The following is a 20,953-nucleotide window of genomic DNA, read 5'->3' on the forward strand; positions in this document are numbered from 1 at the left end:
TTCTTCATCCATCGTTGCTTAATTTTTTGATTTATAATTACTTTGATTTTGATACGTTTTAATTTATCTTTTAATTGATGTATTAATCTGGATACATTTTGATCTTTTAATAGTTCTATCTGCAAATTGTTCATGTTAATTCTAGGGTCAACAATTAACCAACCTGATGAGTGCTATACTACTTATTGCAACTCTACTTGCAATGTTGTACAAAAGATGAAATTTGACAACAACACGGTAATAAAAGAATCTACAGACAGTCCTCACACACAAAAAAAAAAATAGTCATGAAGTGAATTATCATCCTTTTTGTTAACGTTTGTTTATCAATATTATTGAATTCTTATAACAGATCGATGGATGCAATATCAAAACATGCAAAAATGGAAAACTCACATTAAATCCTGTGCAGTGTGACCCAGTTGTAGTTCCTAAATGTGTCAATGGCCTTCAACCTGTGAAGGCGTATTATAACAATGGGTGCTGCTTCAGATATGAGTGTGAATGTGAGTTTAAATCATAATTTTTGTTTAATTAATTCTTAAAAGTTATAAAATTACACTGTTTTTGGAAGTGAATTACATTTAACTCATGTTTCTTGAGCCAACAGGTTTCTGCAAGGCCTATGGCGACCCTCATTATAGAACTTTTGATGGACAATATTATACTTTTCAAGGAAACTGCACTTACGTGTTGATGGAAGAAATCATCCCAACATACAATATCAGTGTTCATCTTAAGAACTATTATTGTGATGTTGTGAAACGTATTGCATGCACACAATATGCAATTGTTTATTACAACTCCTACAAAATCCTGCTGAACAGCACTAATGATAAAGTGGTCCACGTAAGTATCAGATAACCTTGTTTACAGACACCCAGAGTCTCTTGAGTAACAACTACATTATCAAAAATACACATTTTTCTAAAATACAAGCCTACTTTCTGACTCACAAACTCCACTTTTACCCACAAATGACAGTTACCTACCAGTCCTACTGTATATGATTTCTATACATAAAGACAGTCATTAAGAGATGTTTTTCAGTGCTGTTATGAGTTTGCACTGCAATACTGTGCTATAGCATTTAATGTTATACAAAGCGTTACATGTTTTAACATATTTATTTTCCCTTAGGTCTATGTTAATGATCAATTGAAGATTCCAACATACATAACTGATGATTTCATAATCACCACCACTGGAATTGCAGCGACTGTGAACATCACTGACATTAACGTTCAGATTACAGTCAGCGCTGTAGACGTCTCAGTCAAACTCCCTTCTTCCTACTTCCGTAAAAATACGAAGGGACAGTGTGGTGAGTATAAATCTGTGAAGTAAATATGTTTTACATTACAAATGTTTATCATCAAAGCTGGTGAAGCGTCGAAAACTTTTCTTGCTTAACAGAACAAGCTTAAAAAATGTATTTAAAATGCTAGATATATTAAGTGGTTTTGTTTATAAGAGTAACAAAGTTTCTTATCTGTTGGCTCAGTCTGAATATGTACTTGTTGCTTTTGAGTTGAATGGTAAAATTTGTTCTCCATTCTGATGGAATTACAACAGTTTGCATATGTGCCTCCCACTTGTTAATGGTCCAAAAGTAATTGGACAATTGGCTTCTAAGCTGTTCCATGACCAGAAGTGTGTAGTTTCTTCAATATCCCAATTAGAATGAGCAGATAAAAGGTCCAAAGTTCATTTCAAGTGTGCTATTTGCATTTGGAATCTGTTACTGTTAACTCTCAAAATGAGATCCAAACAGCTGTCACTATCAGTCAAGCAAGCCATCATTAGGCTAAAAACCAAAACAAACCCATCAGAGCGATAGCAAAAACAACGGTTTGGAGCATTCTTAAAAAGAATGAATGCACCAGTGAGCTCAGCAACACTATAAGAGTCCTGGGAGACCACAGAAAAAAAACTGTTGAAGAACCATTTACAACAGTTTGCTAGATTAATAACCCTCTCAAGGAGGTAGGTGTATGTGTGTCAAAGTCAACAATCAAGAGAAGACTACACCAGAGTGAATACAGAGGGTTCACCATAAGATGTAAACCACTGGTGAGCCTCAAAAACAGCAAGGCCAGATTAGAGTAAAAAAAAAAAAACCTTCAAAGTGCTGGAACAACATCCTATGAACAGATGAGATCAAGATCAACTTGTACCAGAGTGATGGGAGAAGAAGAGTATGGAGAAGGAAAGGAACTGCTTGTGATCCTAAGCAGTGAAGCATGGTGGTAGTAGTGACATAGCGTGGACATGTGTGGCTGTCCTTTATAGTGGTTCTGTTGTATTTATTGATGATGTGATTGCTGACAAAAGCAGCGGGATGAATTCTGAAGTGTTTCAGGCAATATTTTCTGCTCGTATTAAGCCAAATGCAGAACTCATTAGGCGGTGCTTCACAGTGCAGATTGACAATCACCCAAAGTATACTGCAAAAGCAACCAAAGAGTTTTTGAAAGGAAAAAAGTGGAATGTTATGCAATGGCCAAGTCAATCACCTGACCTAAATCCGATTGAGATTGCTTTTCACTTGCTGAAGACAAAACTGAAGGAAAAATGGCCCAAGAACAAGCAGGAACTGAAGACAGTTGCAGTAGAGGCCTGGCAGAGCACCACCGGGAATGAAACCCAGCATCTGGCGATGTCTATGAGTTCCAGACTTTAGGCTGTAATTGCCTGCAAAGGATTTGCAGCCAACTATTAAAAAGTAAAATAGTTTGATTATTAATCTAATTACTTTTGGATCCTTAACAAGTGGAAAGCACAACTACAAACTGTTGCAATTCCTACAGCGTTTACCTGATTTGGATGTAAATACCCTCAAATTAAAGCGGACAGTCTGCAGTTAAAGCACATCTTGCTTGTTTCATTTCAAATCGATTGTGTTGATGTATTGAGCCAAAAATGTTAGAATTGTATCCATGTTCAACTGTAAATATATTGTTCTGTTGATAATTACAGGTTATTGTGACAACAGCGTCACAAATGACTGCCAATATCCTAATGGAACATTCAGCAGTTCATGTGAGAAAGTTGCAGCGTTTTGGAATGTCTCTCAATGTACACCTCCATCTACACCTCCGGTTCCAACTGTACCTACAGTTGTACCTCCCTGCGAAATCCTCAAGAGCGAGTAAGGCAAAGAACAAAGAGTTTGACCCCAATGCAAGCATTATTAACAGGGGTTCACATAACTATTTTTGTTTCGTTTCTTTATGGAATACCTGGACATGTTGCTTGGTACAGCCAACAGTCATATTCATATAGATATGCCCATTTTCCAATATTTTGAAATACAGGTTGCATATTTGTACTTATGTGACATTTATTGCTTTGATATGTGAAGATGAAAATAAACAAAAATATAAACAAACTTCTAAACCTAAATCAAAACATATTTTAAATATGCGATTTGCATATTTTGCCATATCTCAGATTGCTATATGAGGGATAAGCTGCTGCTGTTACATTTTGGCCTGATTGCCTGTCTTTCACCTGAGTTCGATTGGCTCAGTGTTGTCAAAACTATGTACGTTTACACATATATGCAAAAACAGAAGTAGCGTCGCTTGGTGATTTCCAAAAACAAAATTCATTTTATTAAACTATTAGAATGACCATATTTGACCTATAACCTACATGAGTAGTTAATAGCTACGTAAAACAACAACAAGAAAATGAAAATAAATCAGCCTTTCTCATTTTAAAATGTTTTTATTTATTTATTTAGTTATTTATGCGACCCCTGGGGTGATTATTAAAGTGACAGCACATTGATTTTATGGCACCAGGTTAAACTTTCTAACACCTTTACGGCACTCACATACATTAAAATTAAAGACAGGCTAAGACTGAGCATAGAGGATGGTCTCTGAATAGCGTTCTTCAAAATTAAATGAGGAATAGACTTGGTCCTATTGGTATGTGTGTGCCGTTGTGTGCAAAGTTTATAAATTTATAACTCCCTCAGAAAATATTGGCAGTCATAAGTCATTGGCATTGTAATTTTGGGTTGCGGGCTGAACATTTTGGCAACTCCTGCTTTAAGTAACAAGGTTTCGAATGGCTAATATCAAAGTTACACAATAGCACTTCTCTAGCATGATATTTGATCCACATTTTTTTTTACTGTGCATGTGCACATGCATACTAGTTATGTGAACCTTTTGATTATTAAATTAATTTAAACCAAGATCTTCATTTAGTTTACCTATTTTTGTTCAGTTTTTCGCAGTTTAAGGGACAATTAACCCAAAAATTAAAATTCACTTACTATTTACTTGCCATAAAGTGGTTTCAAACATTTGAGTTCCTCCTTCTGTTGACTAAAAAGAAGATATCTTGAAGAGAGCTGAAAACCTGTTACCATTGAAAAAACCGCTTACAGGTTTCTAACATTTTTCAAAATATCCTCTTTTGGGTTTAATGGATGAACGAAGCTCATCAAAGTTTGAAACAAGTAAAGTGTGAGTAAATGAAGACAGTATTTCAATTTTTGGGTGAACTATCTCTTTAAGATGACTATTTCTTTGGGCTCACTTTTCTTGTCTTTTGTTTACAGTTTGTTTAAAAGCTGCCGTGATGTCGTTCCCTTCAAAGAGTATTATCAAGCATGTAAATATGATGTGTTCACTATGGGAAACAAGTCTTATGCCTGTGCTACTGTTGAGTCCTACGCACAACTATGTGGCCAAAAATCTATCTGTGTGGACTGGAGAAGCTCACCTGAACTTAAAGGGCTCTGTGGTATACTCACTAACACATTCATGATTGTAGTAATGTTTACTTGTATGCATGCATTTGATTTTACTTTCACTTTTGTAATTCATACATTGTGTCTGACGAGAGTCTTGTCTTTGGTTTCTTAAACAGATTTCAAGTGTCCCAGTTCCAAAGTCTACAAGGCATGTGGACCGAAAGTGGAACAATCCTGCAGTACATCGTAATACACCTCATTAAAATCCAAAATAATTTAATTATCTGCAATATGTTTCGCTTTTATATCTAAAATTGCATTTTAGCCGTCTTTATAGCTGACAAACCTCTACTATTTTTCATCTAGGTACAATACTATGTATGCGGATACACAATGTCAAGGCGACAATTGTAATCAAACATCATCAGAAGGTTGCTACTGTCCTGATGGCCAATATCGGGTTAATATGACATCAAATTTGTGCACAGCTTACTGCGGTAAGCACTGTTTTTTTGTTAGCTTTTCTGAATTGGCAGTTTAATGCGGCATGATGTCATATTTTTAGTGGTATTTTTTGTTTGCTCTTTGCAGACTGCATTGGCCCTGATGGATCACCTAGAAAGGTATGTCACGTTATTGTGCAAAGAAACAGCAGTGCTGTTTTCTTAGAAACATCTTAGCTGTTAGCAGGAATTAAATAGTTTATTGAAGGACAGATCAATTAAATATGTTGGGCAGCTCTGGAGTTTTTTTTTTTCTTCTCCTACAGCCTGGGCAGATCTGGACATATCAGTGCTACAACTATACATGCCAAAACACTGGTGTCTATGTGAAAGTTCCTGTAACGTGTCCAACTATAAAGCCCTGTGGTGATGGATACAAAAGCTCTGTTGAAAACTGCTGTCCAACTTGTGGTGAGTCTTCAAGATTTGATAAAGTGTTGTAATTCAAGATTAGATTAATTAGAAAATAATTAGATTAACTGTCAGTAAAGTATAAGCAGGTAATGATTCAAAGACCCACAAGTACTTAATGGACAAATGATTCGTCTACTGTAGTTTGAACCTGCTTGTGTGCCCAGACACCAAACAAACATGGAAACGCCTGATATTTCTACCATTTTGAGCTAATACCGGCCAAACACATATAATGATTCAATTATATTAATCAATATATTCTTTTTTCATTTCAGTTTGTGATTATGAGCAATGCCTTAAGAAGAAATGTGATGTGGGATTTGAGTTAGGCTTGAATAAAGCTAATGGCAGCTGCTGTCCACCCTGCGGTAAGTATCAAATCTCATATACATTCCTATATTAGCAAACTTTTATAAAAATGTAGGTACAAATATGCTGAAAAGAATAGCTTGAGCCTAAAAAACATATTACTTTCCTAATTTGCGTCTCCACACATTTTTTTATGCACATGAATTCAAGATGTTGGAAGACAAATGGAGAAATTGGTTGTTTTTTTTGTTTCCGTGTATCATGATTGTGTCACAAATGTAGTCGATGGCACTTCTACCAATTTGGATCTAATATAACGGTGGTTCTCAACTGGTCTGGAAATGCGACCCACATTTTTTCTAAGGTCATTAAGCTGAAAACTAAGATTTTGGGTCGATTTTACACCTGTTTCCTGCCAGCAATGAACCCATTGGCATTTTGTTGCATTTCTCCCACTAAAAATAAAGGAGGCGCTCGCAAATGCCTAAAAGTCCTTAACAGACTTTAGGAGAACGTTTTTTTTTCTCTCAAACACATGGCTTGCATTTTTCACAATCAATGCTGCGACCCACCCAAAATGCTAATGTGACCTACTTTTTTGGTCGTAACCCAACATTAGTATTTCTTAATAGGTGCTAAATGTCTTCAGCATACTTGAAATATAGCATATAAGTTGAGTAATGTTACATTCAAAGTGCCTTTGCATTCTTTTTATCTTTAACCAACACAAATGCCAAGCCAATTTGTGCTTCAATAAACATCTAAACATAGACTGCTTGGATAAAAGAAGGCTAAATTTGGTCTTTCAGTAAAAATCCACATCTAACAGCCCAACACTAGACTAGTCATCAAACACACATATTAGACAGACTTGACGTGTAGTCATTCATTCTGGTGTATTTGATGACTAGTCTATAGTTTTGGGCTATTTATTCTTAGACGCCTGTTAGATTTTCACCCAAATTTAGCCAATTTGTCTAAGTATAGATGTCTTTTATCTTCATAGCACATATATTCCAGTTGCGTTCATCATCATTTATTCTGTTGCTTTTAATGGTGAACATTCATTTTTGATCTTTTCTATAACCAATCTATTTCCTTCTGTTCAGTGCCAAAAGATGTCTGTGTGTACAATAACACCGAGTACAAGGTGAGCTGTTAGGTTCATAATTTTAAAATAAAGCATTCTAGATTAGGCTTTTATTTATCATTTGAGTATTTTGTGATTATTTATTTTCTTCGTCAGACAATGAATCTGCTCTTCAGTGCCGTCTTTCTGTCTTTTGTTAGGTTGGCGTCTACTATTTCACATGTCAAACTTTGAACTGTCGTCAAGTTAATGGCTCATTTGTGGCAGAGATGACCACAAATCCATGTCCTTACATGAGTTCACAAGACTGTGGGCCTGTAAGTACAATCTAGTTTATTAAATATTTGTCTGTTGCATTCATACTAGAGATTTTTAGATTTTTTTGAACATCACTTTGAACTCTCATTCTAATACTTAGACATGGAAAAGTCCGTAATTTAAAAATGCAGTGGAAGGTTTTATTAGTTTCTTAAAACTGCTTAAAAATGTGTTTGTTTTCACACACTAAAGGTGATACACTTGTTTTTTATAATGTATACGGCAGATTGTGAAGCTGTTATTACTGCTTCATGGTCAAACAATTGTCAAAATTGAGTCCGAATCATTAAAAAACACTCTTGAATCCATAGGTGAATCTGAATCAGTCAACCAATGAATCATTGAAAGCAAAACATTGATGCAGGCTGTCTTACTGAGCTGTGAATCCGTTTTTGGTTCAACTTTAATAACTATATAGCACTGACTATCTATTGTTTCTATGTTCACCTCATTATTAATCTCACTTGTGATTCTTTTTGACCTACAAAAGTTGAGCTTAAAGAGACAAAAAGCAGTAACATGCCACTGAATTATTTAAACTATAATAAATATATTTAAATTATCTTTATCTCGCTCTCTTAGGGCTTTGATTATGTGAAAAAATCAGAGGATTGTTGCGGAACATGTGTGCAAACTAAATGTACTTACATGATGGACAACACCACATACACTCTTCAGGTACATTTCAATACATCTGTCAACTTTTCAATATTCTTTTAGTTCATCGACTTATGAATCTGCACTTTTCTACAGCGCTCTTAAACTCTCTTTGTGTTTTGTTAGGTTGGAGAAGTCCAGAGTTACAAATGTGAAAATGTGACCTGCAGTGTCATCAGTGGCTCTCCTGTGACTGAGAGGAACTCTGAAAAGTGCACTTACTTGAGTTCACTTGACTGTAAACTTGTAAGTAGAATCTCTGTTCAATTTTTATACATTTATTTTTATTCGTTTCATTTATTCACTAAACTAAACTCAACGGCTGTACTTGACAACAACGTTTTATGGTTTGTTTACATCTTGCAATCTTGCAGTGCTGCCATGTCTAGTTTTTATAAGCATCTTTTGGTTTGTTATTCAACCTGGCTCATAAATCAATCAGGTTTAATGAGTTATTAGAGTGGGAGGGGAGCCATATTTTGGTGTTATTTCTAACACAAAGTTTATTAAGGAGCTATTTTTTTAACAACAAAGACAATCAGACAAACAAACAAAAACAAACCATCCCCAAGTGCTGCAAATTAAATAAAAATGTACAAATATTAGTTTAAAAAAAATAATAATAATAATACAAAAATTAAAAAATTAAAACAAAACTAAGGATGACAGAACTATATTTTACACCTGTATTTCAAGTATGCTGAAGATCTTAAAAAAATCAGAGTTTATGTAGAATGAATTGGAGAGGTTCCCAAAGTCTCCTGAATTTGTCCTGTTTGTGGTTGAGGCTATAGGTTAATTTTTCTAAAGGAAGAAAGACTGAAAACTGAAAAGTCCACATGGAAATAGTCGGAATTTGAGAAGTAGACCAATTTAGTAATATGCATTTCCTGAAATGTAAGAGTTGTAAACAGAGGTTTGAGCTCTGAGTCAAAATATGGAGCTGTTTTTGATTGTGTATTTTTCTAGCAAGACCTGGCAACACAAATGATCACAGCTTGCACATCTTTCCCTGTATTTTCCTTTTCTGTTCACTTGTTTATTAGTTAGTCAACTCTGATGTGTTTTAGAATATGTCACTAAAATCTGATCACAATGCGTAGAACATTTGTATACAAGACCACTATCAATGGCTTTTACTGAACTGTGAGTTAGTGTTTGGTTAAATTTGATCTGAAATGAACTGGTAATCATTGCTGTTAATTATATTTTAGCTTTGTGATGCCCACCAGACTATTCACTGGCTGGTTGTTCATCCTGTCTCCTTATCATCACCTGTTGCTTTAAAAAGGCAGGGCTTAAAATAATTAATTAATAATTAATTAATAAAACGTTTCTCTCTAAGGGCTCTGAGTATGTGAAAAAAGCAGGAGATTGTTGTGGAACATGTGTGCAAAGGAACTGTACTTACATGATAGGCAGCACCACATACATGCTTCAGGTAACTTCATGAACTTTTCTATTTACATTTAGTTCATCAATTAATTAATCTGCACTTTTCTTCAGTCCTCTTATAGTCTGTCTGTGTTTTGTTAGGTTGGAGAAGTTCACAGTTACAAATGTGAAAACGTGACCTGTAGTGTCATCAGTGGCTCTCCTGTGACCACCAGGAACTCTGAGAAGTGCACTTACTTGAGCTCACTTGACTGTAAACTTGTAAGTATGTTTGACCAGTTTAATTTTACAGTTCAATTAGTTTCAATTTTATTTGTATAGAGCTTTTCAAGATATGTATCATTCCAAAGCAGTTTTACAAAAGGTTTGACACATTATTAAATTACATAAGGAAGGGTTAAGGTGTTGTGTATAGAGAGAACGGTGTTTACAGTAGCCTATAAGCCTATACATAGTTAATCTTGAGTTATAAATATACACTCACCGGCCACTTTATTAGGTACAACCTACCAGTACCGGGTTAGACGCCCTTTTGACTTGAGAATTGCCTTAATCCTTCGTGGCATAGATTCAACAAGGTACTGGAAGTATTCCTCAGAGGTTTTGGTCCATATTGACATGACAGCATCACGCAGCTGCTGCAGATTTGTTGGCTACACATCCATGATGCGGATCTCCCGTTTCACCACATCCCAAAAGTCCTCTATTGGATCTGGTGACTGTGGAGGCCATTTGAGTACAGTGAACTCATTGTCATGTTCAAGGAACCAGTCTGAGATGATTCGCACTTTATGACATGACACGTTATCCTGCTGGAAGTAGCCATCAGAAGATGAGTAAACTGTGGCCATAAAGGAATGAACATGGTCAGCAACAATACTGTGGCATTGACATGATGCTCCTGGTACTAATGGGCCCAAAGTGTGCCAAGAAAATATTCCCCACACCATTACACCATCACCACCAGCCTGAACTGTGATACAAGGCAGGATGGATCCATGCTTTCATGTTGTTGACACTAAATTCTGACCCTACCATTCGAATGTCGCAGCAGAAATCTAGACTCATCAGAACAGAAAACATTTTTTTCAATCTTCTATTGTCTAATTTAGGTGAGCCTGTGTGAATTGTAGCCTCAGTTTCCTGTTCTTAGCTGACAAGAGTGGCGCCTGGTGTGGTCTTCTGCTGCTGTAGCCCATCCGCTTCAAGATTCGACATGTTGTGTGTTCAGAGATGCTCTTCTGCATACCTCAGTTGTAACGAGTGGTTATTTGAGTTACTGTTGCCTTTCTATCAGCTGGAACCAGTCTGGCCATTGTCCTCTATCCTCTGGTATCAACAAGGCATTTGCACCCACAGAACTGCCACTCGCTGGATATTTTCTCTTTTTCTGACCATTCGTGGTTGTTCGTGAAAATCCCAATAGATCAGCATTTTCTGAAATACTCAGACCAGCCCGTCTGACAACCAACATGCCACGTTCAAAGTCACTTAAATCACCTTTCTTCCCAATCCTGATACTCGGGTTTAATTGCAGCAGGTCGTCTTGACCATGTCTACATGCCTAAATGCATTGAGTTGCTGCCATGTGATTGGCTGATTAGAAATTTGCGTTATGAGCAGTTTGACTGGTGTACCTAATAAAATGACCTGTGAGTGTAGTGTACATTTCAGAAAGGTGGAGTCTATGCCACAGTCATGTCATGATTATATGTTCTATGACATTGTTTTCTCTTTATCTCTCTTTCTAAGGGCTCTGAATATGTGAAAGAAGAAGGAGATTGTTGTGGAACCTGTGTGCAAAGGAACTGTACTTACATGGTAGACAACACCATGAATACTCTTCAGGTACACTTGGAATTATTTGTCAACTTCATTTTTTTAGTTCATCAATTAATGAAGCTGCACTTTTCTTCAGTCCTCTTATAGTCTGTCTGTGTTTTGTTAGGTTGGAGAAGTTCACAGTTACAAATGTGAAAATGTGACCTGTAGTATCATCAGTGGCTCTCCTGTGACTGAGAGGAACTCTGAGAAGTGCACTTACTTGAGCTCACTTGACTGTAATCTTGTAAGTAGAATCTCTGTCCAGTGTTTCTTCATGTTTGGCAGCTGCTATTTTTACCTGTTTAAGTCTACCTACAGTGCCTAAACTAAACTAACTAAAGTAAATACTATGATTGACAGCACAGTTTTATGGTTTGTTTACAATTGAAAGTCTAGACAAAGTGCAGTCTCCACAATCTAGTGTTGCCATGTCCAGTTATTATAAGCATCTTCAAGTTTGCTATTCAGGTTGGCTCATAGATCAATCAAGTTTAAGTTATTAGAGCGAGTGTAGAGCCATATTTTAGAGGTTTTTTGAACAGGAAGCATTTAGATTTATGGTAACACTTTACAATATGGTTCATTAATTAATGCATTTACTAACATGAACTAATCATGAACGACACATGTACAGCATTTATTAATCATATTTGAACATTTACTAATCCATTATTAACATGCAAGTCCATGCTTGTTTACATTAGTTAATGCACCATGAGTTAACATGAACTAACAATGAACAACTGTATTTTCATTAACTAACATTAACTAACATGAATAAATACTGTAGTAAATGTATTGTTCATTGTTTGTTCATGTTAGTAAATGCATTAATTAACATTAACTTATGAAACTTATTGTAAAGTGTGACCAGATTTATCTTAGTTTGTGGAGCTGTTTTTGATTGTGTGTTTTTCTAGCAAGACTGGGCAACACAAATGAGTTTGTGTGCACAGCTCATGCATTATTCCTTGTGATTTCTCACTCTATTCATTTGGTTATCAGTGAGTCAGATTGTGGGCAAACAAAAGAGAGGCATCTCTGATGTTTTAGAATATGTCACTAAAATATGTTCAATTTTTTCCATTAACTGAATTAATAAAACTTCTCTCTCTTAGGGCTTTGAATATGTGATACAAGAAGGAGATTGTTGTGGAACATGTGTGCAAAGGAACTGTACTTACATGGTAGACGAAACCACACACACTCTTCAGGTACATTTCATTAACTTCTCTATATTCTTTTAGTTCATTAATTAATAACCTTTCTTCAGTTCTCTTATAGTCTATCCCTGTTTTGTTAGGTTGGAGAAGTTCACAGTTACAAATGTGAAAATGTGACCTGTAGTCTTATTAGTGGATCTCCTGTAACTGAGAGGAACTCTGAGAAGTGCACTTACTTGAGCTCTCTTGACTGTAAACCTGTAAGTACTCATTGTCAAGTCCACACAATGCCTAAAGCTGAATTCACAACAATCGTCTTAAGAAAAAAAGGAACCTTTAAGAAATTTGTTGCAAAGTGCAAAGCTTCAGCACAATTTGCACATTTTTCTATAAATGACTTCAAATTTTTTTAAAGTCATTTTGATTGTGCAAAAAGTACTGAGATAAATTGTACTGTAACTATTTAAAACTGTAAAGGGTTTACTTTTATTTATTTGCACAAAGGATGTGCAATCTGTCATCCCGACTGAACTAAGGGCATCACAGAAATGAGCATGCACACTACTTGTTTTGTTTAGTACTGTGTTTATTATTTACAGCAGTGAACCTGCTCTGTCATCCTTATAACTACTGTGTGATTCAGGGGATTTTGATTGGTAGAACTGCCGCCAACCCCACCAAGTAGGACAGTTATTTTGATCCTGGAACAACATTCCAATCAGCCAATCAGAATTGAGGGATATGTTAACACTTTGTGTTACGTTAAGGCTTGCGTTTGGGTTTATGCACTTCTACATGATTGTTATCCAACTATTATTCACCTCTGATTTTAGGAATAATCTACAGCTATGGTTGTGTTTAGGGGTTGGGAATAGGTATGGGTTACATTTTCGACAAAAATGATGTTCCTGGATCAATTTAGATCCTAATCCATGATCGCATCGTACTTTGCAAAATCATGACATAAGCTCACTTTATAGCTCTCCATTAGAGCTGCACGATTCTGGCTAAAATGAGAATCGAAATTTTTTTATTTATTTTTTTTGCCTAAAAGAAAGATCACGATTTTCTCACGATTCTGTAGATGTAAAATAAATGTTAATATGAGTGGGCTATTACTATTGTTTTTCTCAAACATATGGTAAAACAGCAATACGCCTGGTGCTGTACTGTTGGTTAAAACGCTAAATTTTGTATAGACTTGGAATGGTGGACTTGAACGGACTTTAGATTTGTCCTATTCATTAGTGCTGATGACAATTCTGTTGTTGAATTATTGTGTTTGAGACATATGCTTCAATCTGTCATTTTCTGCTGTCACTGACGTTAATTTCGTGAATACAGAAGACTAGGTGGGTTTTTGCATTTCGGTGGGCTTTGGATACTTTTTGGGCTGGAATCAGTCAGCTACATCTCGCAACACTGTGTGTGCTTTCGGTTTCATTATCACTGCTAAGAGTGGTTCACTTCTCACGCGGCTCCCAAACGATCACTTTGTGCCACAAACTGAATGTTATTTATAGCTTTATTACCTGTTACTCACAGCTTATGCAGGTTCTGTTCACTAAAGTAGACTTCATAAGTTCATTTAGATGGGCAAGCGAGCGCGCCCGCTCTGTGGTAACAGCTGACGGTCAGCTCACGTCACGTGTGATTTTGCAGTCACAAATACATTACATGAAGACAGAAATGACATTTTTGAGGTGAATTATATCTTATATATACAGCATGTGACTCTTTCAACACCATTTGGAGGTGTCCACGTTGATGAACAACTTATGTAAAACAATGTGAAGACTTCTGCGGCCACTATTGCTTCTCTCCTGATCTTGAAAATATGATTGACAGAATCGTAGAAATGCTGGATTAAGATCGTCTAGGGGGTCGAACTGAGATCGCGATCTCTTAACGATTAATTGTTAATTGTGTGTGTGTGTGTGTTTGCATTGCATATCTGCAAATTAGCTGCAGAAACTCCCCTTTTTATGCAATCCCTTCCCTCTTTACATACTCGACATTCCATCGCAACAGCACAAAACACCCACTGTCCTCGCTTTTAAACAAAAACAACTGCTGAAACAAGAGAGTTTCATAGCACTTAAATGTTTGTAATTAAGAAAATATTTGACTATATCCCCTTTCACACATACAGACCTACAGACAAAGAAGAGTTGCAACATTACCGGTAATTTGCCGGAAAGCTACGAGGAAGGAAAACTGCCGGAAAGTGCGAGTTCACAATAAGAACGCAGAAGAAAAATTGATGGAAAGAGCGAGTTAACGATTAGAAAGCGCTGACGTGAGACGTCTACTCCAGCCAGTCAGAACATTCAGACACATTCAGATCTGAAAATTAAAGCCTTTAAATATTTCTCCAGACACTTTTAGCCTCTAGATCAGGGGTGGCCAGTCCTGTTCCTGGAGATCTACCTTCCTGCAGATTTCAGTTGCAACCCTTATCAAACACACCTGTCTTTAATTATCAAGTGGATTTCAGGTCCTAGTTAATTGGTTCATGTGGGTTTGATCAAGGTCGGAGCTAAACTGTACAGGAAGGTAGATCGCCAGGAACAGGATTGAGCACCCCTGCTCTAGATGATGGTGTCACATGGTGTCACATAACATTTCTTTGTTCCTTCTTAATGCCAACTGTGTAAAACACTGTATTTATTTCTGTATGTACATCTTGACATGTGAAAGTCGACATTCCTCCATATGTTTACATCAAAGTTGTTCACAATTCTTTTGCATTCACAGAATGTGTAATGTCGTCAAATGTGTAAACATTTATCTGCGGTTAGCGATTCTGCTTTTGGACGTCTCTGTGACATAGCAGCTGCATAATTGCTAAAGCTTTAAATAAATTTAAAAACATCAACTAAAACGTCTGACCCCTTCTATGTTTATAGATGCAAGCGCAGCCGTTTAGAGGTCATTTCTGGTTAATGATGTCAGAATTTACCGGTATTTTGGAACAGATGTGTGAATGACCTTTTCGAGAAAATTTCCGTAACATCCTTTTTTTTAATCTACCGGTAAAGTCGTTCCGATATTTTTCCGGATATTTACCGATATCACAGTGTGAAAGTGGCTTATGAAGACATTTCAGAAAAAAAAAATTAAAATTGAATGATTTATTTATGTAACTCTGGCTCTGAGTTTTGAAAATGAACTATAAACTTGTTTTTACCCTTCAAGTGCTTTGAATATGTGAAACAAGAGGACGAGTGCTGTGGAACATGTAAACAAACATGTTGTGTTTATGAAGCGCCAGACAACACCACGCATACTCTCCAGGTACGCTGTAAAAACACTTTTCTTTCTTTATTCTTCAAATGAATGCAACAATGTTCCTGTGCTGTTTTTCAATCCTCACGTAGCATGTCTTTTTATATAGAGTGGAGAGGCGTACACATCCAAATGTGAGACCGGTACCTGTCATGAAGTGAATGGCTTGTTTGAGACTGAGAAGAAGGTTAAGGAATGCCCTCCGTTTAATGCAGATGACTGCGACCCTGTAAGAGTTACTGTTGCAATCTTCTTTTAGTTAAAGGGATAGCCTTTTTGAGTTTCTTTTTTTTCTGCTAAACCAAGAAGAAGGTATTTTGAAGAATGTTGGAAAACGTTAGCCATTGACTTCCATTGTAGGAGATTAAGATACTATGGAAGTCAAGGGTTATCGGAAGGCCCACATGGAATCTGAGCGCGCAGAATTCCGCAGATTTTCCACAGATTTCAGATTTTAGCCCATCATTAATTCTGTTTATTTACTTAAGTAAATGTGTGTAAATCTACATTTATTCAGTTTTTAAATTAATTACAGTAATTTTATTGACTAATATTAAAATTTTTATGTGATTTATGTACAATGCAGTTTGTACAGTCATATTTTTTGTCTTTTAGGAGAGATATTATATGAGAGTCTTGCTTTGTTTACCAAATGAAGTGAATCTAATTGGATTTGCATTTTTAATATTAAATAAAATTAGACAGACTTTTTTTTTATTCCACATATTAAGATTTTATCTATAACACTGCCAAAATAATTCCGCAGAAAAACGCAGATCTTTACCAAAATTCTCAGCAGAAATAGCTAAAAAATGTCTGCAGATTCCGTTTGGCCCTGGTTATCAGTTTCCTGTATTGTTTAAAGAATCGATTTTGTGATTGATTGAAACATTTAAATTGATATTTCTTAAAGATCTTAACAACTATGAATGATGTTCAGTTTCATTTTTAGAAATACTTAATATTAATAATAAATAAATAATAGTTTCCCAGTACTGGGTTGTGGATGGAAGGGCATACTCTGCGTAAACATAGGCTGCAATAATTGGTGGTTGATTTAGCTGTGGTGACCTCTGATAAATCAGAGACTAAGCCGAAAAGAACTAGTCTCATACAATAAAGGAAGTGTCACAGAGTAACTCATGATAAAGTGTGGTGAATTCTTATTTGATATCTCTAGATGGCAGTGTCCACTATTTTAAACCTTGGAAACATTTGCTTATTGAAAATAAGTTGTACTTTTAACTGTGTTTTAGTGATAATTATTTTGAGAGGTGTGATGAAATGTATAATTGAAGCTTACTGTTATTTGTGTCTTTACAGGGAACAATCAAATTGGACAGTGATCAATGCTGTTACACATGTAAGATATTCCTTATACGAATCCTAACTCAAATTATTTTTGAACATTAAAGGGAATTTGTTGATTTTACCGTGTTGATGGTAACAGATGATGACCATTTTCAAGGTTTACCGTGATTTGGAAAAGTAAAGGTTACACCATTCCTACGCTATATGTAATTTTTTTTTATTTTTGTAGAACAACAGTAGAAAAGATCTCCAGAAATGTCTTTTAAATTGTAAAGAAATCTGTGCTTTTTGACAGGTTTACTGCTTCAAAATATTTTAAATGTTTCCCAAATGAAAACCATATTGTGTACAAAGGAGGAAAAAGATTTTGTTTACCCAGACATTTATAAAGAATATATTGTAGAGCAGAGATAACAATACTGTGAAACTAGTATTTTTATCCAAGGTAAGGGGCGCCGTTGGGGGGAGGGGGGAAGTTCTAAGGTCCCATACATTTAAGGCGCCCCCAAAGACATTATCAATGGCCCGTGCAACTTAACCCCCCCCCCCCCCCCCTTTTCACTTTCATCCACGATCACCAACAACCCCCCCCCCCTTCCCCTCACTTATATACATGGTCACACACACCCCCCGCTCTTCACTTTCATCCACGATAACCCCACACTACCCCCCTCTTCACTCTCATCTGTGATGACACCCCCCCACACCCTCTTCACTTTCGTCCTTGATCACCCCACCTCCCACTCCCCACCCAACCCCCCTTCCCCCCACACCCAATTCACTTTCATCCGCGATCACTTGTCAGAGGGCCCGTGGCGGCCAGCAGCGCCCCTGTCCAAGGTTATCATATCATCAGAATCATATACAAGCCAAAGGTTTACAAAAATCAAACAAACAAAATTCTGTTTCGCTACTACGCTTGATTTTGGATTTATTGTAACATTTTTAAATATTTTAAATGAGAATCAGAATTTTTTTTGTTATACTTCAAAAATAAAACTGTTTAGTATTCAAAAACGTTTTATTTATTTATTTTTATATATCGGTCTTACACTTTATATTGTTCATAGTGTATGTGTTAATTTCGGTACTTTTACTATAGACCGACATGTCAACCATTTGGTAGAGGCTGATATTTTAGAAATGATGGGATGTGTTGAAAATGAATGCATTGAGTGTGTTAACTAGCTTCCAATGCATTTTTTTTCTTGGTTGTGTAGTTAAAGGGATAAGTAACAGTTATGCAAATAAAAAAGAACAAACCTGAAGGTCAAACACAGACTTACCTTCATGATTCTCCTTCTCCATAATTTCACAGGTGAAACTCGCAACTGTGTTCGTCAGATAAATATCACCCGTCTACAAGTCAAAGACTGCACTTCTGTACAGAATGTCGAAATCCCATCCTGCACTGGCCATTGTGGCTCCATGTAAGAGCACTGCACACCTGTAGACCACAAACATTAAATCTTCTTATGCTGTAAACTTTTCAAAGAAGAATCAAATTTGACTTAATACTTTTATATTTGGGACAACTCTCCACAACTGAATTGTTAGATTGTATATATTATGATACACTCATCTGATTGATGTTTTCTTGGAAATGTCTACAGGTATTCACTTTACACCAATCAAATGACCAGCTGCTCCTGCTGTCAGAAAGATAAGTCTACCAGTCTACCAGTGAAGCTGAAGTGCACCAATGGAACAGAGATTGATTATAACTACACTTACATACAGTCATGCAAATGCACTCCAATGAAGTGTGCAGACAAGCTTTAAAGTCAAATAAGAGATCCTGCTTTGAGTATGACTCTATAATCTGACACTGAGAAAACTCCCAATTAAAACTATATATCAGAAATTAATAATATAAGCTGATTGTTTACGTGCATTATTTACATATATTGCACATTTTCTTTTATCCTGGGATGTGTTTCGTTCTAAGCATAGTCTATTTGGTGGTCTTTTAAAGGGGGTTCTGGGCCCTTTCGTGCTTTATTCTTTATAATCTATGCATGATATATGTAACTTTCCTTTCATTTAAATGAATGACATCAGAATAAAGCATACTAATGAGCATCAATTACAGTGGCCCTTCTTTTTTTATGCACTGAAAGTAAGATCAACCCTCCCTCTTCAAAATGTCTCAATTATAAGAGTGTAAGCTAAATATTTTGAGGATCTTGCTTTAAATCTGATAGTTTTTAATATGCTATCTGGCAGTAGGATTTTATGTTCCTCTGTGTCAAGTTTCTTCCTGGGTGTTTTGCAGGAGTGAATCCCTTCATGAGTGATTGATTGATTAATTTGATAATGGTACAAAACGCTACTTTGTTTACATTTTGTCTGTGCATATCGGAAGTTCGATTTCGTTTTGCAGAACGCAAAAACAAATACTGTCACCCTTGGTGCAGAAAGACACAACCCCTTTTGCAAGTGCAAAATGAGGCTCTCATTTAAGTTGACTTTTGTCTGTTTGGTTTGTTCATGCACTGCTTCACGGTCCGGGTGTGACCCCAAGCGAAGCAATAACACAGTTGCTAGTTGTTTGTCATCAGCTTGGTGTGTCCGGGCCCTTATATGAGAACAGTTGAACGTCACATGGAATGTTTTAACAATGTTATTTACATTCTTTCATTGACTTTGAAGATATTTCGAAAAATGGTAGAAAAATATAACCATTGACTTTAATAGTAGTTGTTTTTTTTTTTGTTCTGAATATGAATGTCAGTGGTTCACAGTTTCAAACATTCTTCAAAACTGGCGGACAAGCAAGAACTTTAATTATAAGGTAAACACAAAACAAAAGTTTCCATATGGAGCTCCTCCACTGGACTCGACACTTGTAAGCACTCCATCGGGCATTGTGGCTCTCAGCACGGCCCACACTCAATACAGCAACCAAGCCGACCAATCACAGAGCTTGTGTTGCGACGTGTAGTTCACTGGTTTTTGGTCCGGTTGTGAGCCTAAGCGAGGCAATAACACTGTTGCTAGTTGTTTGTCGTCAGCTTGGTGTGTCCGGGCCCTTATATGAGAACAGTTGAACGTCACATGGAATGTTTTGACTATGTTATTTGTATTCTTTCATTGACTTTGAAGATATATCAAAGAATGTTAGAAAAATACATCCATTGACTTTTATAGTTGTTTTTTTGTTGTTGTTCCGACTATGAATGTCAGTGGTTAAAAGTTTAAACATTCTTCAAAACTGGCGGACAAGCAAGAACTTTAATCATAAGGTGAACACAAAACAAAAGTTTCCATTTGGAGCTCCTCCACTGGACTCCACACTTGTAAGCACTCCATCGGGCTTGCGGCTCTCAGCACTGCCCACACTCATGACAGCTACCAAGCCGACCAATCACAGAGCTTGTGTTGCGACGTGTAGTTCACTGGTTTTTGGTCCGGTTGTGAGCCTAAGCGAAGCAATAACACAGTTGCTAGTTGTTTGTCATCAGCTTGGTGTGTTCGGGCCCTTATATGAGAACAGTTGAACGTCACATGGAATGTTTTGACAAAGTTATTTGCATTCTTTCATTGACTTTGAAAATATTTTGAAAAAGGGTAGAAAAATACAACCATTGACTTCAATAGTTGTTGTTTTTTTGTTCTGACTGAATGTCAGTGGTTAACAGCTTCAAACATTCTTCAAAACTGGCGGACAAGCAAGAACTTTAATTATAAGGTAAACACAAAACAAGTTTCCATATGGAGCTCCTCCACTGGACTCGACACTTGAAAACACTCCATCGGGCTCGCGGCTCTCAGCACCGCCCACACTCAATACAGCTACCAAGCTGACCAATCACAGAGCTTGTGCTACATGTTGTTGCGACGTGTAGTTCACTGGTTTTTGGTCCGGTTGTGGGCCTAAGCGAAGCAATTACACAGTTGCTAGTTGTTTGTCATCAGCTTGGTGTGTCTGGGCCCTTATATGAGAACAGCTGAACCACAGAAGTAA

At 36.5% G+C, this 20,953-nt stretch overlaps 1 protein-coding gene across 4 annotated transcripts in view; it reads left to right on the forward strand.

Moving 5' to 3' along the window:
- Positions 1-19,072, forward strand: part of muc5d (mucin 5d) — a 54,751-nt gene extending 35,679 nt beyond the window's left edge. For all 4 annotated transcript variants that reach the window (XM_087311677.1, XM_087311679.1, XM_087311676.1 and 1 more), the window contains 26 exons: positions 146-237; positions 353-506; positions 611-849; positions 1,141-1,324; positions 2,980-3,151; positions 4,580-4,764; positions 4,891-4,960; positions 5,081-5,211; positions 5,306-5,337; positions 5,484-5,628; positions 5,907-5,999; positions 7,050-7,090; positions 7,231-7,347; positions 7,931-8,026; positions 8,132-8,251; positions 9,351-9,446; positions 9,542-9,661; positions 11,153-11,248; positions 11,349-11,468; positions 12,343-12,438; positions 12,528-12,647; positions 15,586-15,684; positions 15,785-15,904; positions 16,999-17,038; positions 18,305-18,416; positions 18,600-19,072. In XM_087311677.1, coding sequence (XP_087167803.1) covers positions 146-237; positions 353-506; positions 611-849; positions 1,141-1,324; positions 2,980-3,151; positions 4,580-4,764; positions 4,891-4,960; positions 5,081-5,211; positions 5,306-5,337; positions 5,484-5,628; positions 5,907-5,999; positions 7,050-7,090; positions 7,231-7,347; positions 7,931-8,026; positions 8,132-8,251; positions 9,351-9,446; positions 9,542-9,661; positions 11,153-11,248; positions 11,349-11,468; positions 12,343-12,438; positions 12,528-12,647; positions 15,586-15,684; positions 15,785-15,904; positions 16,999-17,038; positions 18,305-18,416; positions 18,600-18,768 — 3,059 coding nt within the window. In that variant the 3' untranslated portion in view covers positions 18,769-19,072. The remainder of the gene's footprint in view (positions 1-145; positions 238-352; positions 507-610; positions 850-1,140; positions 1,325-2,979; positions 3,152-4,579; positions 4,765-4,890; positions 4,961-5,080; positions 5,212-5,305; positions 5,338-5,483; positions 5,629-5,906; positions 6,000-7,049; positions 7,091-7,230; positions 7,348-7,930; positions 8,027-8,131; positions 8,252-9,350; positions 9,447-9,541; positions 9,662-11,152; positions 11,249-11,348; positions 11,469-12,342; positions 12,439-12,527; positions 12,648-15,585; positions 15,685-15,784; positions 15,905-16,998; positions 17,039-18,304; positions 18,417-18,599) is intronic.
- The last annotated feature ends 1,881 nt before the right edge of the window (positions 19,073-20,953 follow it).

This window comes from Danio rerio, chromosome 25, assembly GCF_052040795.2.
Source record: "Danio rerio strain M-AB ecotype USA chromosome 25, GRCz13ab, whole genome shotgun sequence".
NCBI lineage: Eukaryota > Metazoa > Chordata > Actinopteri > Cypriniformes > Danionidae > Danio > Danio rerio.